Raw genomic sequence first — 22,171 nt, 5'->3', positions numbered from 1 at the left:
GTGTAGAGCTGCTGTTTTTCTTCAACTTAGGCATAACTGCTGTTATCTTCTCCATTTGTGCACTGTTAGATGGTCAGGTCATGGGTATCCATTCTTGTGCTGTGTGCTATTGCACTCTTACCTTGATCTGCTGATAACTCTAAGCACCTTGGTGTCTACAGCCTTTCCTCAACATACACCCATGGTGTTCAGATATCAGACTCCACAAATTCCCTCCCCTTCTCTGTTCATACTTTCCCTTTCAGGCACTGAAGAAGGTGGGGCATGGATAATCCACTTACTCCTCAACAGGTGCTTCTTAAAGTTTGCAGAGGTGCTTCATGAGTCACTGCCAACTGTTGCCTCTAATACTGAGGTGACACTCGTAGCTCACTTGTATGCAGCTGGGAGCATGATGGGATCATACTGGAGTGCTCACGAGGTAAGAAATTCAGACTGTAATTCATTAAAAGCTGAAGATGGTCAGGAATGGGTTTGAAATTGGGACTCTTGTGCCTCAGAAAGGTCTTGGGAGATGACAGTCCAAATTCATGCATGCTTTTACTTAGGTAAGACAACCTGATGGGTTTCCTGATATCGGTAGCTCTGTGGAGGCATTTTTGGTAGTGAAGAGAAACTGAGATACAATGGGTGATTCATCTGGAGGGTAGGAAGCAGTCTGAGGTACCAGGAGTTCGCTAGGGACGTGATCAATTGCTCAGAGACGTTCAGTGTGGGACTCTCGTAGCTTAACAAATAAACTGAATGAGAGTCTAACTCAACTAGCTCCAGAAACATTGATTCTACAGGCTCAGCCTTTCAGAAGGAAGGGGGACTAATGAACAAAATCTGGCAATGGTCTTTGTATGGAAACTGTGTTTAAAGGAGAGAACACTCCCCTACTCATCCACTCTACTCTTTCCCCTGTCCTCAACCACTAAAACAACCCCATGAGAAGGGACAAAACTAGACTCTTCTTGGTGATGAAGGGCAGGAGAATTATTCTTCCTGTTTTGCTGCAAGACTTTGGAAATTGCAACAGATACTTATGTATATACATATACTTATGTATGCTTAGGTATGCTTTTTGAAGCGTAAATGTTTCAGTAACTCTGCAGGTAATTGTTTTGTCATTGTCCTGCAGTATGAAGAATGCCCATGCAACTCCCTCGCTGTAAAAATCGTAAGGATGAGAAATCTGAGAAAGGCAGATCTATGTGAGTATCACAGTCTTTCCTTGCAATTCCCAGTAGTTCAGTTCTGAAAGCAGCAACTATAACTGAGCACTGTAATTTGTGTCTGTGTATAATGTTGTCACCATGGTTCCAGATACTGTTGTATATTTGAATTTGGACTAATCTTAGAATACAGTCTGTTATAAACAATACCCTTCAGTTTACAGAAGTGTTGCTATTAAAAGAAATATCAAAGGTCTGCTGGGGTACAATGTGAGGTATCTAAACAGCTGAAAAACTTCAGAACCAGTTTTGCCAAACAAACGTTAATTATCAGTTACTTTTTGTGATATGTTGTGATGAAGGCTGTGAGTTCTAATCTAGATGAAAATGCCAACACTGATGATGAGTGGCTATGGGGTAACACAGGAGGTTTGCTACCATCTCTGTCTTTGGCAGACAGCAGAAATACATTCAGATACTTCCACATTTCTCTACTTGATTAAAAAATAATAATACAAAAAAAATAAGAGCATTATGAGCATTATGTGTATATATATATATATATACATATGCATATATACATACACACATATACATACATACATATATATATAATTTATATATATATATATATATATATTTGTTGTCAATCAACTCTTTCTGTGAAATGTTTACTGAAATGTATTTGAAATGCCAGACTTTCAAAGCAAAAACAATATAACTGAAATGGGGGCTTGGTGGAATTGGGTGAGAGTGGAAGCAAAGACAGAAAATCTCAGTGGTTACTGACGTAGGAGAAAAGTGTCAGGACAGCTCAAATATCTGTCTTAGGAAGAAGGAATAAGGCAGGTATGCAAAGGGAAGGAAGTGGTTAGGAATCAATATGTATTAAGTAAACACAAGCGAACTCAGCGAGAGTATTTGCCTCCATGGTCTTTCAGATTAATACTGGATTGATCCTAAAGGTTTTGCTTGGTTTTTTTTGTGTGTTCTTTTGGTCGTTTTTTTTTTTTGTTTTTTTTTTTAAGGCTAGTATGTGTTGTCAAAATGTCAGTAAATGAGAAATTAGTCACTATTAAGGAGAAAGGTGAAATAAAGTAATTTTTAAAAACATAGTAATAGATTTACAGCTTTACATCATAATTCAATGAAACTAATAGTAATATCTCTAACTAAAATTACAAATAATTTCAAGTTTAGAATTAGTCTTTCCTCAGGGATTATTGTGGAAATGCATTTGTCATTTAATTTTTGAATATACTTATATTTGTAAGCAGATGAAATGTTTAGCTTTATTTTAGGAAAAGTAGAATCCAACAGTTGTATTTCCCATGCAAAGTTACTTGTTTCAATCATTATTTTTGTGTAATTTAAAGTTATTAAGAGAGAAAGCATTGCTGACAGAGTTGAAAAATGGCACAGAAATAGTTGAAGCTGCAAGAAGCTATCATAGAGTCAGAATCTGATTAGGTCAGACTGCATTTTTTGGAAGACCACATGTCAAAGATGAGTATGCTTTGTTTCTCTTTGTGACACTCTGCAGCTAAAGGAGAGACAGCGTCTTCCTTTGTGCAGGGGGAGTGCTACCTACAACCCACAGCATTCATTCCTCCTTAGATCTTGTGCATATTGTATAACATGGGACTTGTTTTTCACCTTACAGGATGTCTGTGGCAATCTGCTGTGATCACAATCTCCTGAACTTTTCCCTTTGTGTCAGATAAAGGGTCCTATTTGTATGTGGTGAGAGCATAATAACAAAAATTAGGCTACTAATGTGTGTTGAAATCGGATACGAGGAAGGCTGACTCATGAATCAGAATGATTTGCTCCTACGTTAAGTAGAACACAGCATTCCCAAGATGCTGTTGCAATTTCTGCACGTTTGTGTTTGACTACAGATTGAGGATCTGTCCTCAGAAATGGACAGCAGATTCTCTTGGACAGGACAAGCACCAAGACATTTTCCCTGCTTCACTCACTCAGGAGATCTGTGGCTCATGAGGTCTGTAGCTCAGAATGTTGCACTTCAGCACCTTACAGCTCACTTTGCATTGGATGGGAGCCCAGATTACTCAGTGTCACAGGGAAACAACAAGAGCATTTCCAGGGTGTTATCAACTTTAGGGACGTTTGTGTTTATATTGCTGATTAAATAGTTCTAGCCAATTTTTTTTCTTTCCCTTACATAGCAGAAATATCTGCTAGATAAAATCTGATATTTTCTGGTTGACCTGAAAATACCTTTTTATGTACTATTTAGGGTTCTCTGTCATACAAAGCCCCCATGTATTTTTCCAGATCTGGCTCTTAAACTGTGAAAACTTTGTAGCTGTCACAAACCTTCATAAAGGCATTCACCACACCTGCACAGTCTGGCTCTGTTGCCTGCATGGTGCTCTTTTTCTGCAGCTGTATAAGGTGGTATGTGGAGATGTGTGTTTTTAAGTGCCTGAAGTCTTAATGTCAGTCATCAGGCTGGCTTGAAGAACGGGCAGAATAGGGAGCTGTGACACAGTCCTAAGGCAGGGACATGAACACGGCTGCTTCCTACCAGCAGAGAAGAGCTGGCCTTGCTGCTGCTGCTGCGAAGGAACTTAACTGTGTCAGTGGAACCACTGGGTGCAGAAGTAACAAGGTGAGAAGGGCTGTGCTCTTCCCATCTCTGTATTCCCATATGCATGAGGTGCAACAGCTGCACTGGATTGCACCAAAGGTGTTTCCTGCCCAAGTATGCGAGAAGCCAAAGACAGATGCTGTGATCTCAGTGCCTCATCCTTGTAGTGGCAAAATCAGTTTTACTTTCAGTAGTATGGCTTCCAGTGGATTACTGTGATCTTCCCTTCCTCTTCCTGTCAGTTGAGATGATGGAGATTGGCTTTCAAAAGGCTCAGTTTGGAAAAGAGCACTAGAACCATCTAGTCCAACCATCAGCCCATCCCCATCATGCTCATCAAACATCCGTCAGTGCCATAGCACCACATTTGTGTTGGAAGAAGTCCTCATGGTAGATGAAGAAAAATGCTTGGCAATAGGAATTTGAACAAAGACAAAGAAATAGTTATACAGGCAACTACAGAGTTGCAACAAGTTCTGTGAACAGAGATTTCTTAATTGGTTAAGAAACTGAAATAAACAAATATGAGAGCAATTGCTGATCACCAGGAACTCCTCCCTGTGACATCATACCAAAGGTGGGACTTACTTACTGTAATTGTAAGCTGTTTAGATCAGGATCAAAGTCTATCTGAATAACTACTAAGGCACCTGGCAAAATGGAGATCTGGTTCTGACTGATGTTTATCATAGCAAACTAATAACCACAGTTAATAATAGGAACAACAAATGAATGAGTGATCTCAATACTTTCTGAATCACCTTTAGAGTTGCAGCTGTTCATAGGCCCTTGGGTAACATTCACTCATGTTACCCAACTCTCCTCTCAGTCTTTCTCACTTCATTGCTACTATCTCCATACGTGATAAAATCCAGTTTGTGTCATGCTTGTTCCTGTCTCAAAGGCAAAAGCTGAGAGCAAAGATGTTCACAAAGAACAGGAAGATTGATAAAGATGATACTTACTTGAAGATTTTTTAGGTAGTTCTCTGATTAAGAGAATGTGGTGCAACTTCTTGTTCTCAATGTTTTAATGTGAAAAATACAGTTTTTGTTCATTAATTCTTTCACACCCTTGAAGAATCTGCAGAATCTGTTCTAAAATCTGTCCTATTCTGGTTTCATTAGGACAACATTATTTGCAGACCATCCATCCATGTAGTAAGCAGTGTGATTGATACTGTAATCCTGCACCCACTGAGCAGAGAATGAACATTTGGTTTTATGCATGTGTGCTCCTTCAGAGGCATTTTGATGACATGAAGTGTGGTGCTGAGGTGAGCCTCATGCTAAAAGAACAATGTGATAAGGCTTGTGGTATGTGTTAGTCCCTGTCCAAGTTGATTCTCAAGACTCAAAGTAGTGCCAAACAAAGCCTTACCCACAGACTAGGTACACAGAGCTTGAGGACCTTTATCAGTGATGGTCACCAGGGAGAAGCTTCATTGATTACCTTGAAGGTAAGAACCAATAACCCAGACGTGATTTACTGTTATGTAGGAGGCCAATGTAAAGAAGAGAGGCTAGATTTAACATGGCTTTGATAGTCTGCATATCTGAAAAGGTATGTGTAAGTGTGTTCATGACACTGTGGCTTCTCTCCTGGGTATTTTGCTGTGTATTCTTTGCAGAGACAATAAATAGTGCTGCTAGTGAAATATAAAAGCCAGTGAAGGTTGAAAGAGCATCAATTGCAAATTTCAGTGCTGGGACTTTATAATTTTCTACCATCAAGCTGATTGCTAAACCTGCAGTTCATCTGTGCCCTTTATCTGTGCCCATTCATCCACAGTCTGGAAGCTGTGTGTCTATATGCAGTTTACTTATATGTGAAAGAAGCTGACAGTGACATTTTTGTAGAACAGACGTATAAAATGTGAAGAAATGACTGACAAAAGCAAAGCATGTGTTTGCAACACGTACAACTTGTAGTATTTATGGCAGGATGAACCAATGCAGTGATGTAAGCTTATAGTCCAGACTGAAGGAACAAGGAGGTCAGCACTCAGATATTATATTAGAAAATGTGACTTGGGCTGGTATACAGTACAAGGATTTCTCTGTTGCTTCCTCCTGTGACAGTCAGGGTTAGGAGAGAGACCAGTTAGTCGGATTCCATGTAAGATAACTAACATGCCATGATTATTCTGTTTACCGCCTTCCAGCGTAAACATGGGTATCACATGGCAGCAAGTCCAGATTCCATCTGATATGTTTGTAGCTTCATCTGGAAGGGTCCTCTTCTGAAGCAGGATCAAATTTACCTTATCAGTCACTGATACGTATCTAGGTAGGGGTACCCTCTGAAATGAGTTAAATTATAAAAATCTCTCTCACTAGAGCTAACTCTTTCAGAGCTGAAGCAGTTTTCCTAATATTTGCCTTTATTTCCATCATGCCATACTAAGACTCTAATCACTGTCCTTTTTATAATTATCATTTGGACATTGCAGCTCTGACTGTTACTATACTTATTGCCAGTCTCTGCTGTTGAATTAGCAAACTCAGTTCTTTCAGTTCTTTCTCATATGCTAGGCTGTCTAAATCAATCCTCTTCAATCTGGACATATTTAAATTCAATAGCTGGTGATAGTTAAAGTCTTTTTTTGGTAGAAGGAGGAAGAAAGTGGGATAGAGCTGGGGCATAATTTATTTTTTTCTTTATGCAACTGTCTGTTTCAGATTCAAATACCTTCATTTGCATTCTTGTCTTGGGCTATGTTGAGACTCAGTGATTACTGACTGAGCCGGTATTAGTGTGGATGATCAAACTGTGGGAGTTTGCTTTTCTCTTATCAATAGGAAACAGTCTTGCTAAAGCCTGGAGTTACTTTTCAAGTTTGCTATAGTTCAGCTGTGTTCAAAAAGAATGACAGATAGAAGGAAGTGCTTAGCACAGCTCTATCTAGGTTTGAGTCACAAGTTTAGAAGTGGCCTCTTTGATACTCTGAAAATATCAAATGGCAATCTTCTCAAAGAGGATTCTCTTTGAGGAGATACTTAGCTAGTATTTATGACAAAGGGCTATCCCAGACTGTAAGTGACCTTCTTGATCAATTATTTGTTATATGAGGGTACCTTATGCACAATCCGCATCTAAATTTATAGTAATAAATCTAAATTTTCCTAATACTAATTACCGGTATAGAAGTCTCTATTTGGAATGTTCAAGTTTTTCTTTCCTTCTATAGGCAACAAGGGGGGGAAAATATCAAATGCATCCTGAAAATTTGGAAGATGATTAATGTTCAGATTTTATCAGAAGACTTGAAAGAAATCTTACAGAATGTGATCCCATAAATTGCTTTAAGCAATACCTATTCATTGCCATATAACACCACAAATATAAAGAAAGTGTGGACTGAGAAACAAGGGACTGATTTAGAGAAAGTAAAACAATTGCTGATACGGTATTCTTTTCTTGTGGGTTGGTAATAATAATAGTGGTAGATTTTGTTTTGTCTGTTGCTTTTAACTGTGGAATATCAGAACAGGTTACAAATGAGGAAATTATCATTATCACTGTTCTACTGATGTGAAAATACAGATAGAAAAAATATATTTAAATGTAGGCAATTGCCCACAGTGGCCTAACAGCCTGGAGCAGAGCTGGGACTGGAGCCAAAATGTCATGAGCCCTTTTCCAGTAGCCTACCCACTTAGTCATCATGCTGCCTCCATGTATGTATCCCAAACTGCCTCTTAGTACGTAATATCTAACCTGCTACTGTGACCACAAATATGTTCTGAGGGCTGAAGAAATTAGAAATAGCTGTGGTTTTTCAGCAGACAAATAAATAAATAAATATTGTGTAGAAGTGGCTGCCAAGCAATGTACAGAACCACAGAATAGCAGATTTGCTCCAAATGGGAGGACTAGAAAGGGTGAAAAACAGTGCAGATAAAGTGATTCCTGCTGTAGTTTTCACTGTATTTTCAGGATCTCATCTTGTTAAGATATATTCATGAGGTATCAGCTTTTTCCTGCACTTAGGAAGAGATGCAATACACTGTTCCCTGAAAAACAACAACAACAACAAAATCGTCTTAGAGGTATCAGTGACAGTCACCCAAGAAACACTTTAAATAAGTCAGGTTAACACACAGATGGGAAGTAAACTGCACAGACCTACAAGTACCCAGCTTGCCTTTCACCTGAAAGCTGCAGCAGTCCCAAAGACTCAGTTGGTCAATACTTTGCAATGCTGTGTTCCCCTGCTGCAAGGCTATTTACTCCCTTCTGGGGAAGAGGCAGTTCCTGGGAGCCCACCACAGTGCAACCTGTATGTATTATGCAGCTTTAATGCTGTGCTTTATCTAATTAGACAACTTTGTGTTCAAACCACATTTAAGGTAATGCTACACTAAGAAATTAGAAGTTTCTTCACTATGGGCAAAGATTGCTTCTTAACTAAAGTGCTTGAAGACTTAACTAGTTAAGTACCTTTAGAAAAGCTTTTCAAAATGTAAATCTTCACCACAAAAGATCTCTTGATTTCCCACAGACTGGGGACATTTCAGTGATAGGTTTTGATACCTAAAACCATTCCTTTTTCCCCCACCAGTTCATTTTATTTCAGCAGCTTCTTTCAGTCTCCATTAATGAACACAGATTCAGCCTCCTAGACAGGATAAATAGAAGTGAGTGCTGTTGAGTAAAGGCATATAAGAAAAGTATTAAAACAGTATCTCCTGTTTGCAGTTTACTGTCTATAGATTTTTTTTGTTGTTGTAGTTTGCTAGTTAAAACACATCTTCTTGTATACAGTTAGTCAAGCTGATTGCTATGTAAGCCTGTCCTTGCCCACTGCTTCCTCTGAGACTGTCCGGACCAGAACCATCAAGAACAGCAAAGATCCAGTGTGGAATGAAACATTTTCCTTCAGGATCCAGAGCCAAGTAAAAGTAAGATGCAAAGTGGATTTGTTTTTTCTTACTGGGGCAGAGATCTCATTTTGTGATCTGTTTGTAGGGTACCATAAAAAAAAGATATTTGCAAGGGACTTGAGGGATGTGGGAAGTGAATGTAAGAACAGCATGCAGCAGCAAAATTAGATTTTATTTAGTGATGTGTAGAAAGTAGTTGAGATTTCACAACTATTCGCATAATGTTCTGTCATTTTTCCTTTTTTCTTTATTTCTTTCTTCTTTCTTAAAATTGCGATTTTCAAGAGTAAAGGTGGGCATTTCAGAGTAAATTTAGCAGCATAACAAGGTATGTATGAACCAAGTAATGGTGTAACTTCACTCAGCACTGTGAATCACGTCTAAGGTCTTGTGTGGCTCAATGAGTGGGTGGCAAATGGCATCAGGAAGAGCTCTGTGTGGTGGCAGGAAGGAACGGGAGAGAGAGAGGAGCTGAGTATGTTCTGAGAGCAGTAGAAAAAGAGTCCTATTTCTTGCTGTGCATGTATTTTACCAAATACCAAAACAAAACAAAAAACAAACACAGCCCTACTGAAAAAGAGTGTACTGGTAGATAGCAAACTGGACATGAGTCAGCAACGTGCCCTTGCAGCTCATAAAGCTAACTGTATCCTGGGCTGCATCAAAAGCAGTGTGATCAGCAAGGTGCAGGAGATGATCCTGTCTTTCTGCTCTGTGCTGTTTAGACCTCATCTGGAGTGCTGTGTCCAGAGGTGGAGTTCTCAGTACAGAAGAGACACAGACCTGTTAGAGTGCTTACACAGGAGGGCCAGAAAAATTCTCCAAGGGTTGGAACACCTCCACTGTGAGAAAAAGCTGAGAGTGCTGGGGATGTTCAGCCTGGAGAAGTCTCCAGTAATAATAGTAGCCCAAAGTCTCCAAATAGAAATGGTCCTAACCCTCTACATTTATTCGCAGAACATTCTTGAGCTGAAAGTCTATGATGAAAATACAATCACTAAAGATGATCTCCTCTTCACTGTCCTCTTTGATGTTGCTAAAATACAGCTTGGAGAAACTGTTCGCTTGACTTTTCAGCTAAATCCAGAGGTGAGGAATAAAACAGAGTTGCCCACAGAAAGGAAACATATTTTTTGCTATTACCTCCTTATATGACTTATTGTAAAGCAATATGGGAGGGTTTATTTCATATTCATTTGTCCTTCATTTATCCTGTGTGTCCAAACTTCCAATTTCTGGAGCCAGAATACTCATTAACAAGAATAGCTGGTGAGAAAGTAAATTAATAAAAATGCTTAGAGTAAATTAATCTTTTACAGACACAGGAGATGCTGGAAGTTGAGTTTGCATCAGAGAGCATGTGAGTAAAGCCTAAATGGAACCAATCAAATGTAAAACAGATGCTAGAGTTTAATATAACGTAGGTCATAGCAGCATCACAGTCACAGCTGATGTTTATCAAATTATATGCATACTGGCAAAGCATTCTCTTCCTTATCTACCAAAAGTCACCCTGGATACTAAACCCACTTCCAAGATATACTGGGATAGATAAGGATGATAGGAAGTGCAGCAACTGTATTCAATATTTCTTAGTATTCATTACTACTACAGGTTGCCTCCAGAAGCAGTGGAAGCCCCATCCTTAGAGGTGTTCAAAGCCAGGCTGGACAGGGGCAACCTGATGAAGAGCCTGATTTAGTCATTGGCAACTATACTCATGGCAGAGGACTAGAACTAGATGATCTTTAAGGTCCTTCCAACCCAAGCCATTCTTTGATTCTGTGATTATCATAAAAAATGAGGAAGTCACATTTCAGATGTCTTTTTTAAAACAGCAACAAATTTAAAAATCAATGATTTGTTACAGACTGTATTAGATGAGACAGCCTTTAAGGAAAGTGTTATTCCTACAGTTCATTTAAAGAGGTACTTAGATCATGTTCTGATTTTATTTTTTGTTCTTTCAGTCCAGTTCCGCCTGAAAAGCTCATCAGTAATGGTGTCTTGGTGGTAATTTCAAAATATTTATCTATGTTGATTATCTTTCTGGTGTTGGAAATGATAAATATGGGAAGGACCCCAATAAATCATTGCAGTCAGAGCTGAAGGAGAGGGAGATGTAGGGTGGGGGGAGGAGGAGCATCAGGAACTGGCAGCCATCTGCCTGCATGGCTCATGGGATGAGGATGTATTACGAAAGAGTGAACATAGTCACTGGGGATACCCACAGGCTAGTCCTCCATCACCAGCTGATAGCAAGCTCCTTGGCAGAACCTGAAGTGCTCCTTCATTTGCTTGCTGCCTCTGTGTCGTCCCCCCTGGGAACTGCTCCTGGGACTCACACAGAGCCATCCCTGTCCTAGATGAATTGGAATTGGCATTCCTGACTGCCCATAACTCATTGCTTGGAAGAGGTAGCACTTGACTGTGCAGCTTCACACAGGTAGGACTGCGAGGACAGCACTGTGATTTGGCTGCCCATCAGTCCATCTTCAGAAGGCCTTGGCATACATCCACTCCTTCTTTCATTATGTCCCCTTCCTTCCTATCCCATGGACAGACACACCGCTACAGCCATTTTTCTTTCAGATGGCACATCATAAGAGTATCTGTACCTGCCAAACACACAATGGGCAGGTGTCCAGACCCCAGGAACCCAGGTGGCCAGAGATAAATAGCAAAGTGACTCATATGTGGCATGGTTTGGATATTTAATTCTCTCATTATTCATCTCTGTGGCAGTGTCGTGAAGCTTGCTGCTTGGAAGTCCTTGCGGACAGTAGGCAGAAGAAAGAAGCTTCAGGTTAGACTTCAAGCTTTAAACCCTGTGAAGTAGAAACAACTTGGATAATTAAGAACTTTTTTATTTGGTCACTTTTTTATCCAGTAATTTCCCTCTTTTTTTTTTTTCTTTTTTCTTTTTTTTAAATAATCTGTGGAGCACAAATATTTGATGGTTGCAAATAAGAGTTGCATTTTTTCCACTTTTTAACCCTCTCTACCCCATTCCCCATATTCCCCGTAATATTTCACATTTGGGAATATGCTTTTCTGTTTGTTTTAGAGAAGGACTTCCTGTTCACATTGAAGGGATCCTATGAACAGAACCAGACCCTGTCACTGGGCTCTTCCCTGCAACACCCAAGGCCTCTTATCTTCCATTATCTCAAATATGGTCTGGGAGAGCTGTGTATGGCTCTGGCAGAAAAGAAGCCACGCTTCTTCTTGGTACGTGATCTTCTACTTGAGTAAGCACAGCAAAGTCATGGTTTTCTATATTTCACTGGGACATATGGAAGGAATTATTATTGTTAATATTATTTTAATTGGAAATCAATTTCCGTGACCATCTGCTCTGGAAGAGCACTCAGACACCTTAATACCAATTTGGAAGCTGCGGGAGTCAATCCTATTATTAAAAAAAGTTGGTGACAATCCTTTTTATGGTGTATACATTAAATATTTTTCTACTTTTAAATCTATTTTTTTAGTGTACCTCAGGTGAAGAGAAAAAAAACCGTGTTGCATCCCTCACCATTCCTCTGGATTCACTTCCCTTCAAGGAGAAAATAGCAGTGGCAGAGGTGATTGAAAATAACCCTTTAGAATAAATCTGAGGCTGTGATCCCAAGATTAACATGCATTAGTTAACCAGATTACCATGACTGCTAATCCTCATTTTCTGTATTCCACTAAGCATTAGAAAACTACGCAAAATAATAATAGTCTATGTGAGGTAGGAAGGGGGTAGAGTGCCCTTAAGGAACTCTGTTTATTGTGATTGTTTTATGCAAAGGACTTTATTAAATAACACTGGCCGGTATAATCTCTCACACAGCGTAAGTGACGATTCTCATATTTTATGTCTGGTTTATAGATATTTCTGTGATTCTGGCAATATACGATCTGTCTGGGCTTTTTATCCTGTCTGTGTTGAAATTTGCCACCCTCTGAAGTTTTAAGTAGGCTTTTTCATGGGATGGAAATTCCTGGTGCTAGTGCTGGCACAAAGATGGGTATCATGTAACTGCGATCTCAGCAGGTTCTGAATAACCAGGAAGGGTTTTACACCTTGCTTGAAATTACTATTCAGTTAAAATATTGTGCTTCTGGAAGAGATTTATTTTGTTCTTAAGATGGTACACAGGTGTGATAAACTTATATTCCCATACAAAGAGGGTTCTGGACCTGCACGTCTTCATCTGAACTGAGCAGAAACAAAAATCATAGTCAAAAGTTTGAGAGAAGGGTTTCTGTGATCAGTTGGACTAATACAGGTCAGAGTGTATGCAAACAGTGAAACAAGGCAAGGCACACTCACAGAGCTGGTGCTGGATTTTGCTGCATACACTGATGTGTATATCTAAATAGGCTGAAGCTTCTGGACTTGGCCTTGGACTGTTAGTGGACTTGGGCAGTGGACTTGGAGAAGTTCTAGAAATTGGGATGGTTTTCTTATTGTTTCAACCTTGTATGTCTAACATTGCTCTTATAAAGAGTGAAGGGCTTCAAATATAACTGCAAGGAAAGGACATAAGAACACCTCCAGTACTTATTATGTGTTGTGGTTTTCTTTGTTTTGTATTGTTTCCTAGAACGAAGCAGTAAATTTACGTGTGAAGTCAATGGACTGGTAAGAAATTCTGCCCTATTGTTTTGTGGTTTGGTGATGAAGATCTTTTCTGGCTGAAAAAAATTAAGGGTTTACAAGTTTAGGAAAAAAATAAGCCTCATTTTCCTTGGTTGTAAAGAATTCAGAATACTTGAATTTATAAAACTTGGAGTAATTCATGCAATAAATTTTTTATGTTTCACCATTTGTGGTACCTGTAAATGGATACAATATTTATGTTAGATGCTTCTAGAAAGTCGGTGTAGAAAAAAAAGATCTTTTTTTTCCTCTAAGGCTTTACATCCTTTTCACTTAATCTTTTCTGATATGCCTTTGTAGGATCACAGTAGCAGCTTTAAAAATCCTGATTATGGAATTTACAACTTGTAACCATAGGTCCAGACCTTATTTGTAAGTGATCACATACTCAAGCTTCTCATATTCCTTTTAACCATGGACTCTGTCTTTCTGAGGTCAAGAAACCTTGATGTTCGCTTGGAGTTTGATCTATGCATGGAGGAGAAAATTTTCTTACAGAAACGGAGGAAGTTGGTGGCTTCTGCTCTGAAAAAAGCACTCAAGTTAGAACAGGACCTACAAGACCATGAGGTATAAGGAGCACTATTGGGCCTGGACAGTGTTGTGTGACAGGAATGAGTCAAATCCACAGCCGGTCATCGTTCCTTAACCAGCACTGATGTGTTCAGCACCCCATGTAAATCATTAAGAAATGTTTAGATCAAGCAATGTGGGAGCAAGAGTTAGAGTGTGAACTTGTTCATGTACATGCTGCTGTGGGAATGTTTTATATTATAGAGGGGGAATATAGTGTAAGATCAGGTATTACAGAATTGAAGTTTTCATTTTGGGAGGGGTTTTACCTGTGCTTTTCACTTTGCCCAGGACAGCTGGACCAAAGGCATGTTAAATATTATGTGACAAAATGGTCATATAATTGAGTAAATGATGCTCGCTGCTCACACCAGTATATTATTTCTCATTAACACATTATTTTCAGTGGGAAAAACAAAAACAAGCAAACAAACAACAAGAAAATGGCACATTTCCTTCATTATACTGAAATCAGAATGCTTTGCATTAACCTGAAATGCTTTGTTTGCAACAGGTTAAAGAAGCACAGCTAAGTATTTTCTTGATACAATTGCCTGGAAATATGTATAGGAAATGTCATTTTGACAGTACACTCCCAGTGGGTTTTAGTTGGAGGAATTTATCTTCCTGTAATGTAATTTAGGTTTCTATTTAGAAGGCTTTGTGCTTTATCTCTGCAATTATATAGTCTAGATACTTTTGGGAAATGTAATCCAGTCTTTATATTTGACTTATTAGGGAGGATGAGCATGTCTGGTTCTGAAAATAGTGCTCTTATGAGATGACGTTCCATGAAGGAAAATGCAACCTAATATTGAAAATATCAAAAGTTATGAGCTGTTTCAGTAATCCAGCATGTTACAATATAGAACACTGTTCTCTGTAGATGAAAAATATCTAAACTGGCAAATCGTCTTTTTCCTTTTTTCTTAATGTCTCAGCCAAGCACCAGCATTTCATGTTTTTCTCCTCTGCTTGGGGAAATGATGTAATGTCAGAATTCTTGAAAGAAAGAAATGCTGTAGTTCATGTAGCTGAGACATAATGTGCTCATATGAACTGTGTTGTTGCTTACCTAGTGCTGTGTTCATGCTTAAAAAGGTTCCAGTTGTAGCAGTCATGACAACAGGAGGTGGCACCCGGGCACTGACATCTTTGTTAGGCAACCTGCTGGGTCTTCAAAAGCTGGGTCTCTTAGATGCTATTTCTTACATCACTGGGTCATCTGGCTCAACATGGTAAGGAGATTCTGAACAAAGATGTTGTTTTTCAGCTTTATAGACTGCTGGATGATATTTATTCTCTTTGTTGTGGCAAAGGAAGATGTGTGTATTTAGCCTCAGGCTTTTTTACTTTTGTATTAGGAAAACATTGTAAACCATTTCTGTTGTTTTTATGATGCTGGAATTTTCAGTTTCTTCTCCCAAATCAGCTTTATCTTGATTTTCATCTGCTAAACATTTAACAGTTAACTTGCAAGGCATAGCACTTTAATGAAGTGCAATAAACAATTTAGTCATATGTGATAGAATTTTCTGGCACCTAAATAAAAATTTAGATCAAAGAAACTCCGAGCCTCAGACACGTTTTCATGTTTTTAATGAATCTCCACTAGTTGTTTTTTGTTTGTTTGTTTGTTTTTCTTGTGGTCCTTAAATCCAAGTCTGAAATGGGGAAAGATTCATGAGTATGTGCTTGCTTTCTTTTCCTCAGGACACTGGCACATTTGTATCAGAGCCCTGACTGGTCACACAAGGATATCTCTGGACCTATCCGTGAAGTCCGCAGGCACATGACCAAGAGCAAACTGAGCTGCTTTTCCCTGGAGAGCTTGAAGTACTATGACCAAGAGCTAAAGCTGCGGAAGCAAGAAGGATACCAGATCTCTAGCATTGATTTCTGGGGGCTCCTGCTGGAAAGAGCACTGAGTGATGGGGTAGCATGTCTATATTTTGCTTAACAAGTCTTGAATACCACTGTACAGAAATAGAAGCTCCAGGGACAGGCACTATCCTGAGAGCCTGCCAGTGTTATCAGACAGATGGTTTCTGTTGACTAACAAAGGGCTTTTGACCTTGTATCTCTGTCAATGTATAGTTACCACCCTGTGGGATGTTTGGTAGAGCAGAAAACCTGTATCTCACTATACCTATTTGAGTATCTGAACATCAGGTTCCAGCACCCTGATTTTGGTTTCTTTTGCTTTGTTTAACTTGCATAATCCATGCAAAATGAAAGCATTTACTCAGAGGAATGAAAATCCTCTGTACCACAAAATTCCTATAGCTTATCTGAAATCAAGTAAGCCTTTCTGGGTGCATGAATGCTTAGGTCATTCTTCAGTTAGAAAAAAATAATAATAATGCTTAGGCACAAAATGAGTAGAAAGAATAAGAAATGTAGATAGAAATAAATATTTATTTTTCTGTAATTTTTCAAGTCCATGTACAATGTCAAGAAGGTCCCTTGGGTTTCTTCTTTTTCTTTTTCTGGACAATGCACAGAAAAACAATCACAAACTGTCTGATGAGAGACGGGCATTAACTCAAGGTCAGAATCCCCTACCAATCTACATGATCCTCAACATCAAAGAAGACTACAGCCTGTCAGAGTTTAAAGGTGATGGCAAAACCAAACTTTACCTGGATTCAGTTGTATTTCTGTTACCAATTATAGTATATCCTGCAACACCTTGTATTGTAGCATTATAAACAGTTCTTTATCTTCCTCTTCCATTTTCAGACTTTTGCCTAGTCTCTGAGGGAAATCCAGCTTCTATGGGACAGGAGAAATGTGGGGAACAGTATTTAGGGCAGCCAAAGTATACCCAAATCAGAGCCTTAGCTCTGTGTATGGGGTAATTTGGGTTGACCTCTTTTGGTAAAAACTTCATTTATGTCCTATCTTGAGAGGCTTGTTGGGAAGTGCCATAGGAACAAGTCTGGGGAACACTGAGAGTGTGGCTGAAACTGTCTTAATGATGTCATTACCGTGATGAAGACCAGTCTGTGATTACCCTGCTCGTAGGGTTTGTCATGAAGTTGTTTCCCTGTCACTTCAGGGTGTTTCCTGCTAGGAGATGTGGATAGAATGCATTAAAATGTTCATTTTGTTTCTATGCAGAATGGGTTGAGTTCACACCTTATGAAGTCGGGTTTCTAAAATATGGTGCCTTCATTCGTGCAGAAGATTTTGGCAGCGAGTTCTTCATGGGTCGCTTGATGAAGAAGCTTCCCGAGTCTCGGATCTGCTTCATGAAAGGTGATGTGCTTCCTTGGTAAACTTTGGATAGCATAAAAATATACTTAATATGTACAATTCCTAAATACTTTGGCAGTGCCCTGCAACATACAGGACTGAAGTGTACAGTTCTTGCATGATTAAATCAATGTGTTTTGCTATCCTTATTTCAGTAAAGTGCTCCCACTAGTGCAGGAAGGACAGTTTTATGTAACCTTTCTTATTTTATTTTTTTCTAATACTAGAAATCTTTATGACACTGCTTTCTATTCTGGTTTGCTCTTCTGCTTCTTCTGCAGAAGAGTCCTTTACATGTAAATAAGTATGATACACAACAGCTCACCAACACCAGTAAGAAAGGATGTTCTTATGACTGAAAAGCCCTCATTAAAAACAATAATGTTTGGTACTCTTTACCTAAAGCTCAGAGAAATTGAGCACCTCAAGATATTATGCAAAAAGTCCAGAGTCATATTGCTACTATGTTTAGAAAATACCTAGGCATGAGGAAGACTATGTTTGGCTTCAAAGACCCTAATTCTCAGAGCATAATGATTATATTTTTGTCGTGGTGTCATGAGTAAAGAGAAGAGGAAGCTGGGGGACAAGACTCATGTTGTCACAGGAGCCAAGAGTATGTATAGGTCTAAAAAGGGGAGAACAAATTCATGGAAGGTAGTTTCACTGGTGGCTGTGTAACACTAGAGCCACCAGCTACTGGAAGTACCAAGTCCAGACCCATGAAATGCTGGAGGGTGGAGAAGAGACGCCATTATACTTTCCATTTCCTTGTATCCTTCTGTGCTAACATTCAGAGAAAGGAGGTGGATTATGGAGTTACATGGGAGTATTAAGCCATCTTCTGAGAACATTTTGCCTCCATTGCATCTTTGCAATGTCTGTGGTGTGGTCATACCCAAGGTGGCACACCCAGCACGTTTAGCTGAGCTCTGTGCTCCTGTCCTCAGAACCTGAAATGGGCCAAAGCCCAAAGCCATAGGTGCACCTTTAGAAACGTAAGAGTGGAGATATAGAGCTATGCTGCCACCTAGTGATATACTCTGCAAGTGCCCTCTTGAGGTACAACTAAAATATACTGGTAGTGAAACATGGCAGCTAAAGGGTGAAGGAAGAGTGTAATTTACAGGAAGAAATAACGTCTTAAGTGAGAGGACAAAAGTGCAAGAAGTACGGGAATGAGAAGATGGAGATAAGTTTCACTCAAAATAACTTGTGGAAAGGAGAAACATACAACAGATGTTGAAGGTGTCTTGTTTTAGGGGACCTAAATAGTCTGCAGACCATCTCAAATTATGCTCTAACCACTTGGATTGTGGCTGTTCAGGAGCAATCCTTAAATCTTTAATTATGAATATAATTGTTTATGACATTCTTTACAGACCAAACCCTTGCTTTATGTGAATTGGCATGGTTTTACTCTCTCATAGAACAGGAATATGCAGGCTAGAAAATGGTGGCTTGCAATATGTACTGGTAATACCTGTGTGTGACAGTGACTTATGGTAGCTGAAGGCCTGGTATAATGTTTAAAACCATTTAGGTTCCTCTTGAAGACAAACTATGAGTTGCTGTGAAAGAACTTACTAATATTTTTTATGAGAAGACACTTTGCATGTACTAGAAGCCTGTGGAAAGATCAAAGGGTTATTTTCTATTTAAATGTTTCTAAGCAGTTTCCCTGTTCTCTGTTGTTCCACAGGCCTGTGGAGCAATGTCTTTTCCTACAATCTCTTGGATGCTTGGCATTCGTCAGATCCTACAGAAGGGTGCTCACTGAGGTGCACTCAACCCACAGCTGTTGATGTTGGTTGGTTATATTTCTGTATCTGTTACCTTACAAATCTTTAAACGAATATAACACCTGGATGCAGATAGTAGGAAATCTTTAAGTATTATGAAATTGCTATCAAAACAATGGCTTGTTTATCTGCTCTACCCATCAGAAGGAGATGAGCCTTCTCCACCAGCCAAGAGCCATGAGTTGGAGACTTACGTAGTCACTCCTGAATGTGGCATCATGGGCATTGTTCGGGAAGTCCTGACTGAGCGAGTAATGGTCTCAAAGTTCTTCAACTTCCTAAAGGGGTTCCAAATGCATAATGAATACCTTCAGAGTAGAAGTTTTTCTATATGGAAAGGTAAATATCCCTAAATGCTTTCTTGTTCCTATGTGGGATTTTTCTGTGTGTGTGTTTGGTTTTTTTCTGGTTAGATTATTGGTATTTTCAATAGTGAAGACCAAAGATGAATAGGCATTATTCTTCACTTTGGAAACAAAAATTTCAAGATAAGTGGTCAAATTACAAAAGTGAATTGCAAAACAGCTCTAATTATAGCACAGCTCTGTTTTTATTGAAATTAAAATGTTAACAGATACTCCAAGAAATATCTTGGTTCCTAGGAAGGGCAACTGCTGTTCATCAGGAATGGAAAAAGGTCAACATGAGAAGTGAAGGAGCTCTGTCTTCTTACTGTGGACAGATCTTTCTTTTCTGAGTCAAGATGGAACTTCAGTAATGCAGCAGGATCTTGGAAAACAAAAGTAATGAGAAGAGGCCTTTTTTGGACCTCTTTTATTAGCTAAACAACAAATATATTATTTCTTCCCTGAATCACTCATCATAAGAAATATTTCCTTTTAGATACTGTGCTAGAGAATTTTCCCAACCAGCTGACAGAAACAGCAGAGTTCCTGTGCCTTGCAGACACGGCAGGATACATTGATATCAGCTACCCACCACTCATGAGACCAGAGAGGAAAGTGGATGTTGTCCTACACTTAAACTATTCTTCTGGATCACAGACATCGGTGTGATAACCACTTGGTTCACTTGTGTAATTATGACTATCTTTTCTTCCTTTTAAGCTCTGAAAGAGTCAGAATAATTCATGCAGAAAAAACTAAATGTGGGAGAAGAGGATTCTTGGCATTCAGTCCCTGTTTCCTAGATATCTGGATCTTATATTATTACCAGTTTATCATGACAAATCCCTTAGGGAGAACTTCAGAAGTAGTATCAGTTTAATAAGTCTTTTATTCTAATCAAGTTCATCATAGGTAAGCATTATCTTAGATACCTATACACTCCTGGGACCTCGACATGGCTGCTTGTGTATTCTGTATGAAGAGTTTCTCCACTAAGGAACATGTGCTTGTGTTACCCCTGCACACAGCTATGAACATCTTATTTATCTTGCAGATAAAGGCTGAGGAGGAGTAGGTAGGACATCAGGAGTGCTAGTTGATGTCTTGGTCTTGAAATGTTGTTCTGATGATAACCAATACATAATTCCTCATGAAAGAAACAAAGACCAGAAGAAATATTGACAGTGATTACTATTTCCTGATCTTTGTGAAGTGCCTGTGGTGAATGTATTGTGCATTATGAAAAGTTGAGGGAAAGGTAGAGTTTCTGACCTTTTTTCCTGTCTGAATGTAGCCTTTGGAAGAAGCCTCCAAGTACTTCTCAAAACAGGGAATTCCATTTCCAAAAATCCACCTGAGTGAAGAGGAAAAGAAAAATCTAAAGGAGTGCTACATCTTTGAAGATGCAGAGACCCAAGAGGCACCAACAGTGGTGTTTTTCCCTCTGGTGAATGACACATTCAGAAAATACAAAGAGCCAGGTAAGCCATGGGACTGAGTTGATCCTCCCACCACCCCTGCAGCCTTCATTTGTATCGGGGTGGAAGGCAAGGCCCTTCCTCCCCTAATGTGGTTCCTATGGAAAGGACTGTGGGTGTTAAGTTAGAGAGGAACAGTGTTCCTCTGGAGAAGAGGATGCAAGACCATCCCTGTGCCCTGTCAACGACTTTTCTTTATTTGGCAGGTGTGGAGCGCAGCTCTGCTGAGATGGCACAGGGCAACGTGGATGTTTCTGGCCTTTTTTCCCCATACTGCATAAACAGCTTTACCTACACAGAGGAACAGTTTGACAATCTGGTAAAGCTGACCAGCTACAACATTCAGAACAACAAACATCTGATTCTTCAGGCTTTGAATTCAGCAATAGAGCGGAAACGACAACACAAAAAATAAATGCTGTCCTAAGTTTCAGAAGGATGTCTGCATCTCTTTTTCTCCCCTGCAGAAGAATCAGAACCTGCTGGTGAATGAATATATGGACTTGGGAAAGTGTTGAGACTTACTTAGCTTGTGGTTCTTCTACACCAAGTAGCAATCCTAGATAAACCCATCAAACAAAAAAACAATTATCTTAATGCACTGTAGGTTTGCACTGATAATGAGTATTTTTTCATGTGTATATATACACATATGTATATACAGTAAATTGAAGCTTAGAAAATATGGAGTTTATTTATGGTTTTTTTGAATTTAGGAATGTGGAACAGCAGCACAACTTCTTGCAAATAGACAGGTAAAAATTATATGTGAAGATAAATGAGCTACAGGTATTTAATGTATTGCAAATTTAGTGAAATAGAAGAATCACTGAACCAATGTGGACAATCCCAAGGGAAAGAGAAAAATAAGTTTTCTTATAACATCAGCATTACATTTTATTGCACAAAATTAAACATAAAAAGATACAGAAGAGCCAAGATTTACTGTGTAAGATGCAGAATTTCTATACTTCTGAATTTACAAGTTTTATTATGCCAGCAATATTTAGGCTTGGAAGTGATCATTCCAAACCTTGCAGAGAGTCACGAGCTGCTCTTATGGTGCATGCATAAGCACCTGACTGGTTGTGTTTTTCATTGAATACTTGTGATGTTCAGAGTATCCAGCTCAGCATCTACTTCCCATTAGTTTCAACAGGTCTAATAGTATTTCTTGTTATTATAGGTAAGGATGTTGTGAGAATAAAAACACTAAAAACAGAAACATTCAGGTTTTGTGGTAAGGGAACTAGCTAAGTGTTTTAAACTGATATCCATGGGTAATTCATGGGTAATTACATAATGTTTTTCAGTCCTTGAATGTATACAAGGAATACAGGCTTTGTGCAACTACTATGAATATCACAAGGTAATTTGTTGAGATCACTTATCTTTTAAA

At 39.0% G+C, this 22,171-nt stretch overlaps 1 protein-coding gene across 1 annotated transcript; it reads left to right on the top strand.

The window, feature by feature from the left end:
• Window positions 1-391: 391 nt before the first annotated feature.
• On the top strand, window positions 392-21,850 carry LOC107314722 (cytosolic phospholipase A2 epsilon-like). The gene is made up of 20 exons (XM_032445102.1): window positions 392-421; window positions 1,124-1,196; window positions 8,542-8,678; window positions 9,618-9,749; window positions 9,980-10,020; window positions 10,631-10,673; window positions 11,406-11,466; window positions 11,728-11,891; window positions 12,155-12,247; window positions 13,259-13,296; window positions 13,749-13,884; window positions 14,989-15,125; window positions 15,601-15,823; window positions 16,392-16,506; window positions 17,011-17,148; window positions 18,848-18,955; window positions 19,092-19,286; window positions 19,791-19,957; window positions 20,589-20,775; window positions 20,979-21,850. The coding sequence occupies exons 1-20, from the start codon at window positions 392-394 to the stop codon at window positions 21,185-21,187; spliced, it is 2,427 nt and encodes an 808-aa protein (XP_032300993.1). The 3' UTR covers window positions 21,188-21,850.
• Window positions 21,851-22,171: the final 321 nt, after the last annotated feature.

This window comes from Coturnix japonica, chromosome 5 (genome assembly GCF_001577835.2).
Source record: "Coturnix japonica isolate 7356 chromosome 5, Coturnix japonica 2.1, whole genome shotgun sequence".
Taxonomy (NCBI): Eukaryota; Metazoa; Chordata; class Aves; order Galliformes; family Phasianidae; genus Coturnix; species Coturnix japonica.
This window is presented reverse-complemented; position numbering and strand designations above follow the sequence as displayed.

Bases quoted from the DNA above. Each gene is read 5' to 3' on its own strand.
- LOC107314722 (XM_032445102.1), top strand. From the start codon at position 392: ATGATGGGATCATACTGGAGTGCTCACGAG. The intron at 15,126-15,600 runs GTAAGGAGATTC...TCTTTTCCTCAG, and splicing joins GGGTCATCTGGCTCAACATG to GACACTGGCACATTTGTATC. The intron at 20,776-20,978 runs GTAAGCCATGGG...TTTATTTGGCAG, and splicing joins CAGAAAATACAAAGAGCCAG to GTGTGGAGCGCAGCTCTGCT.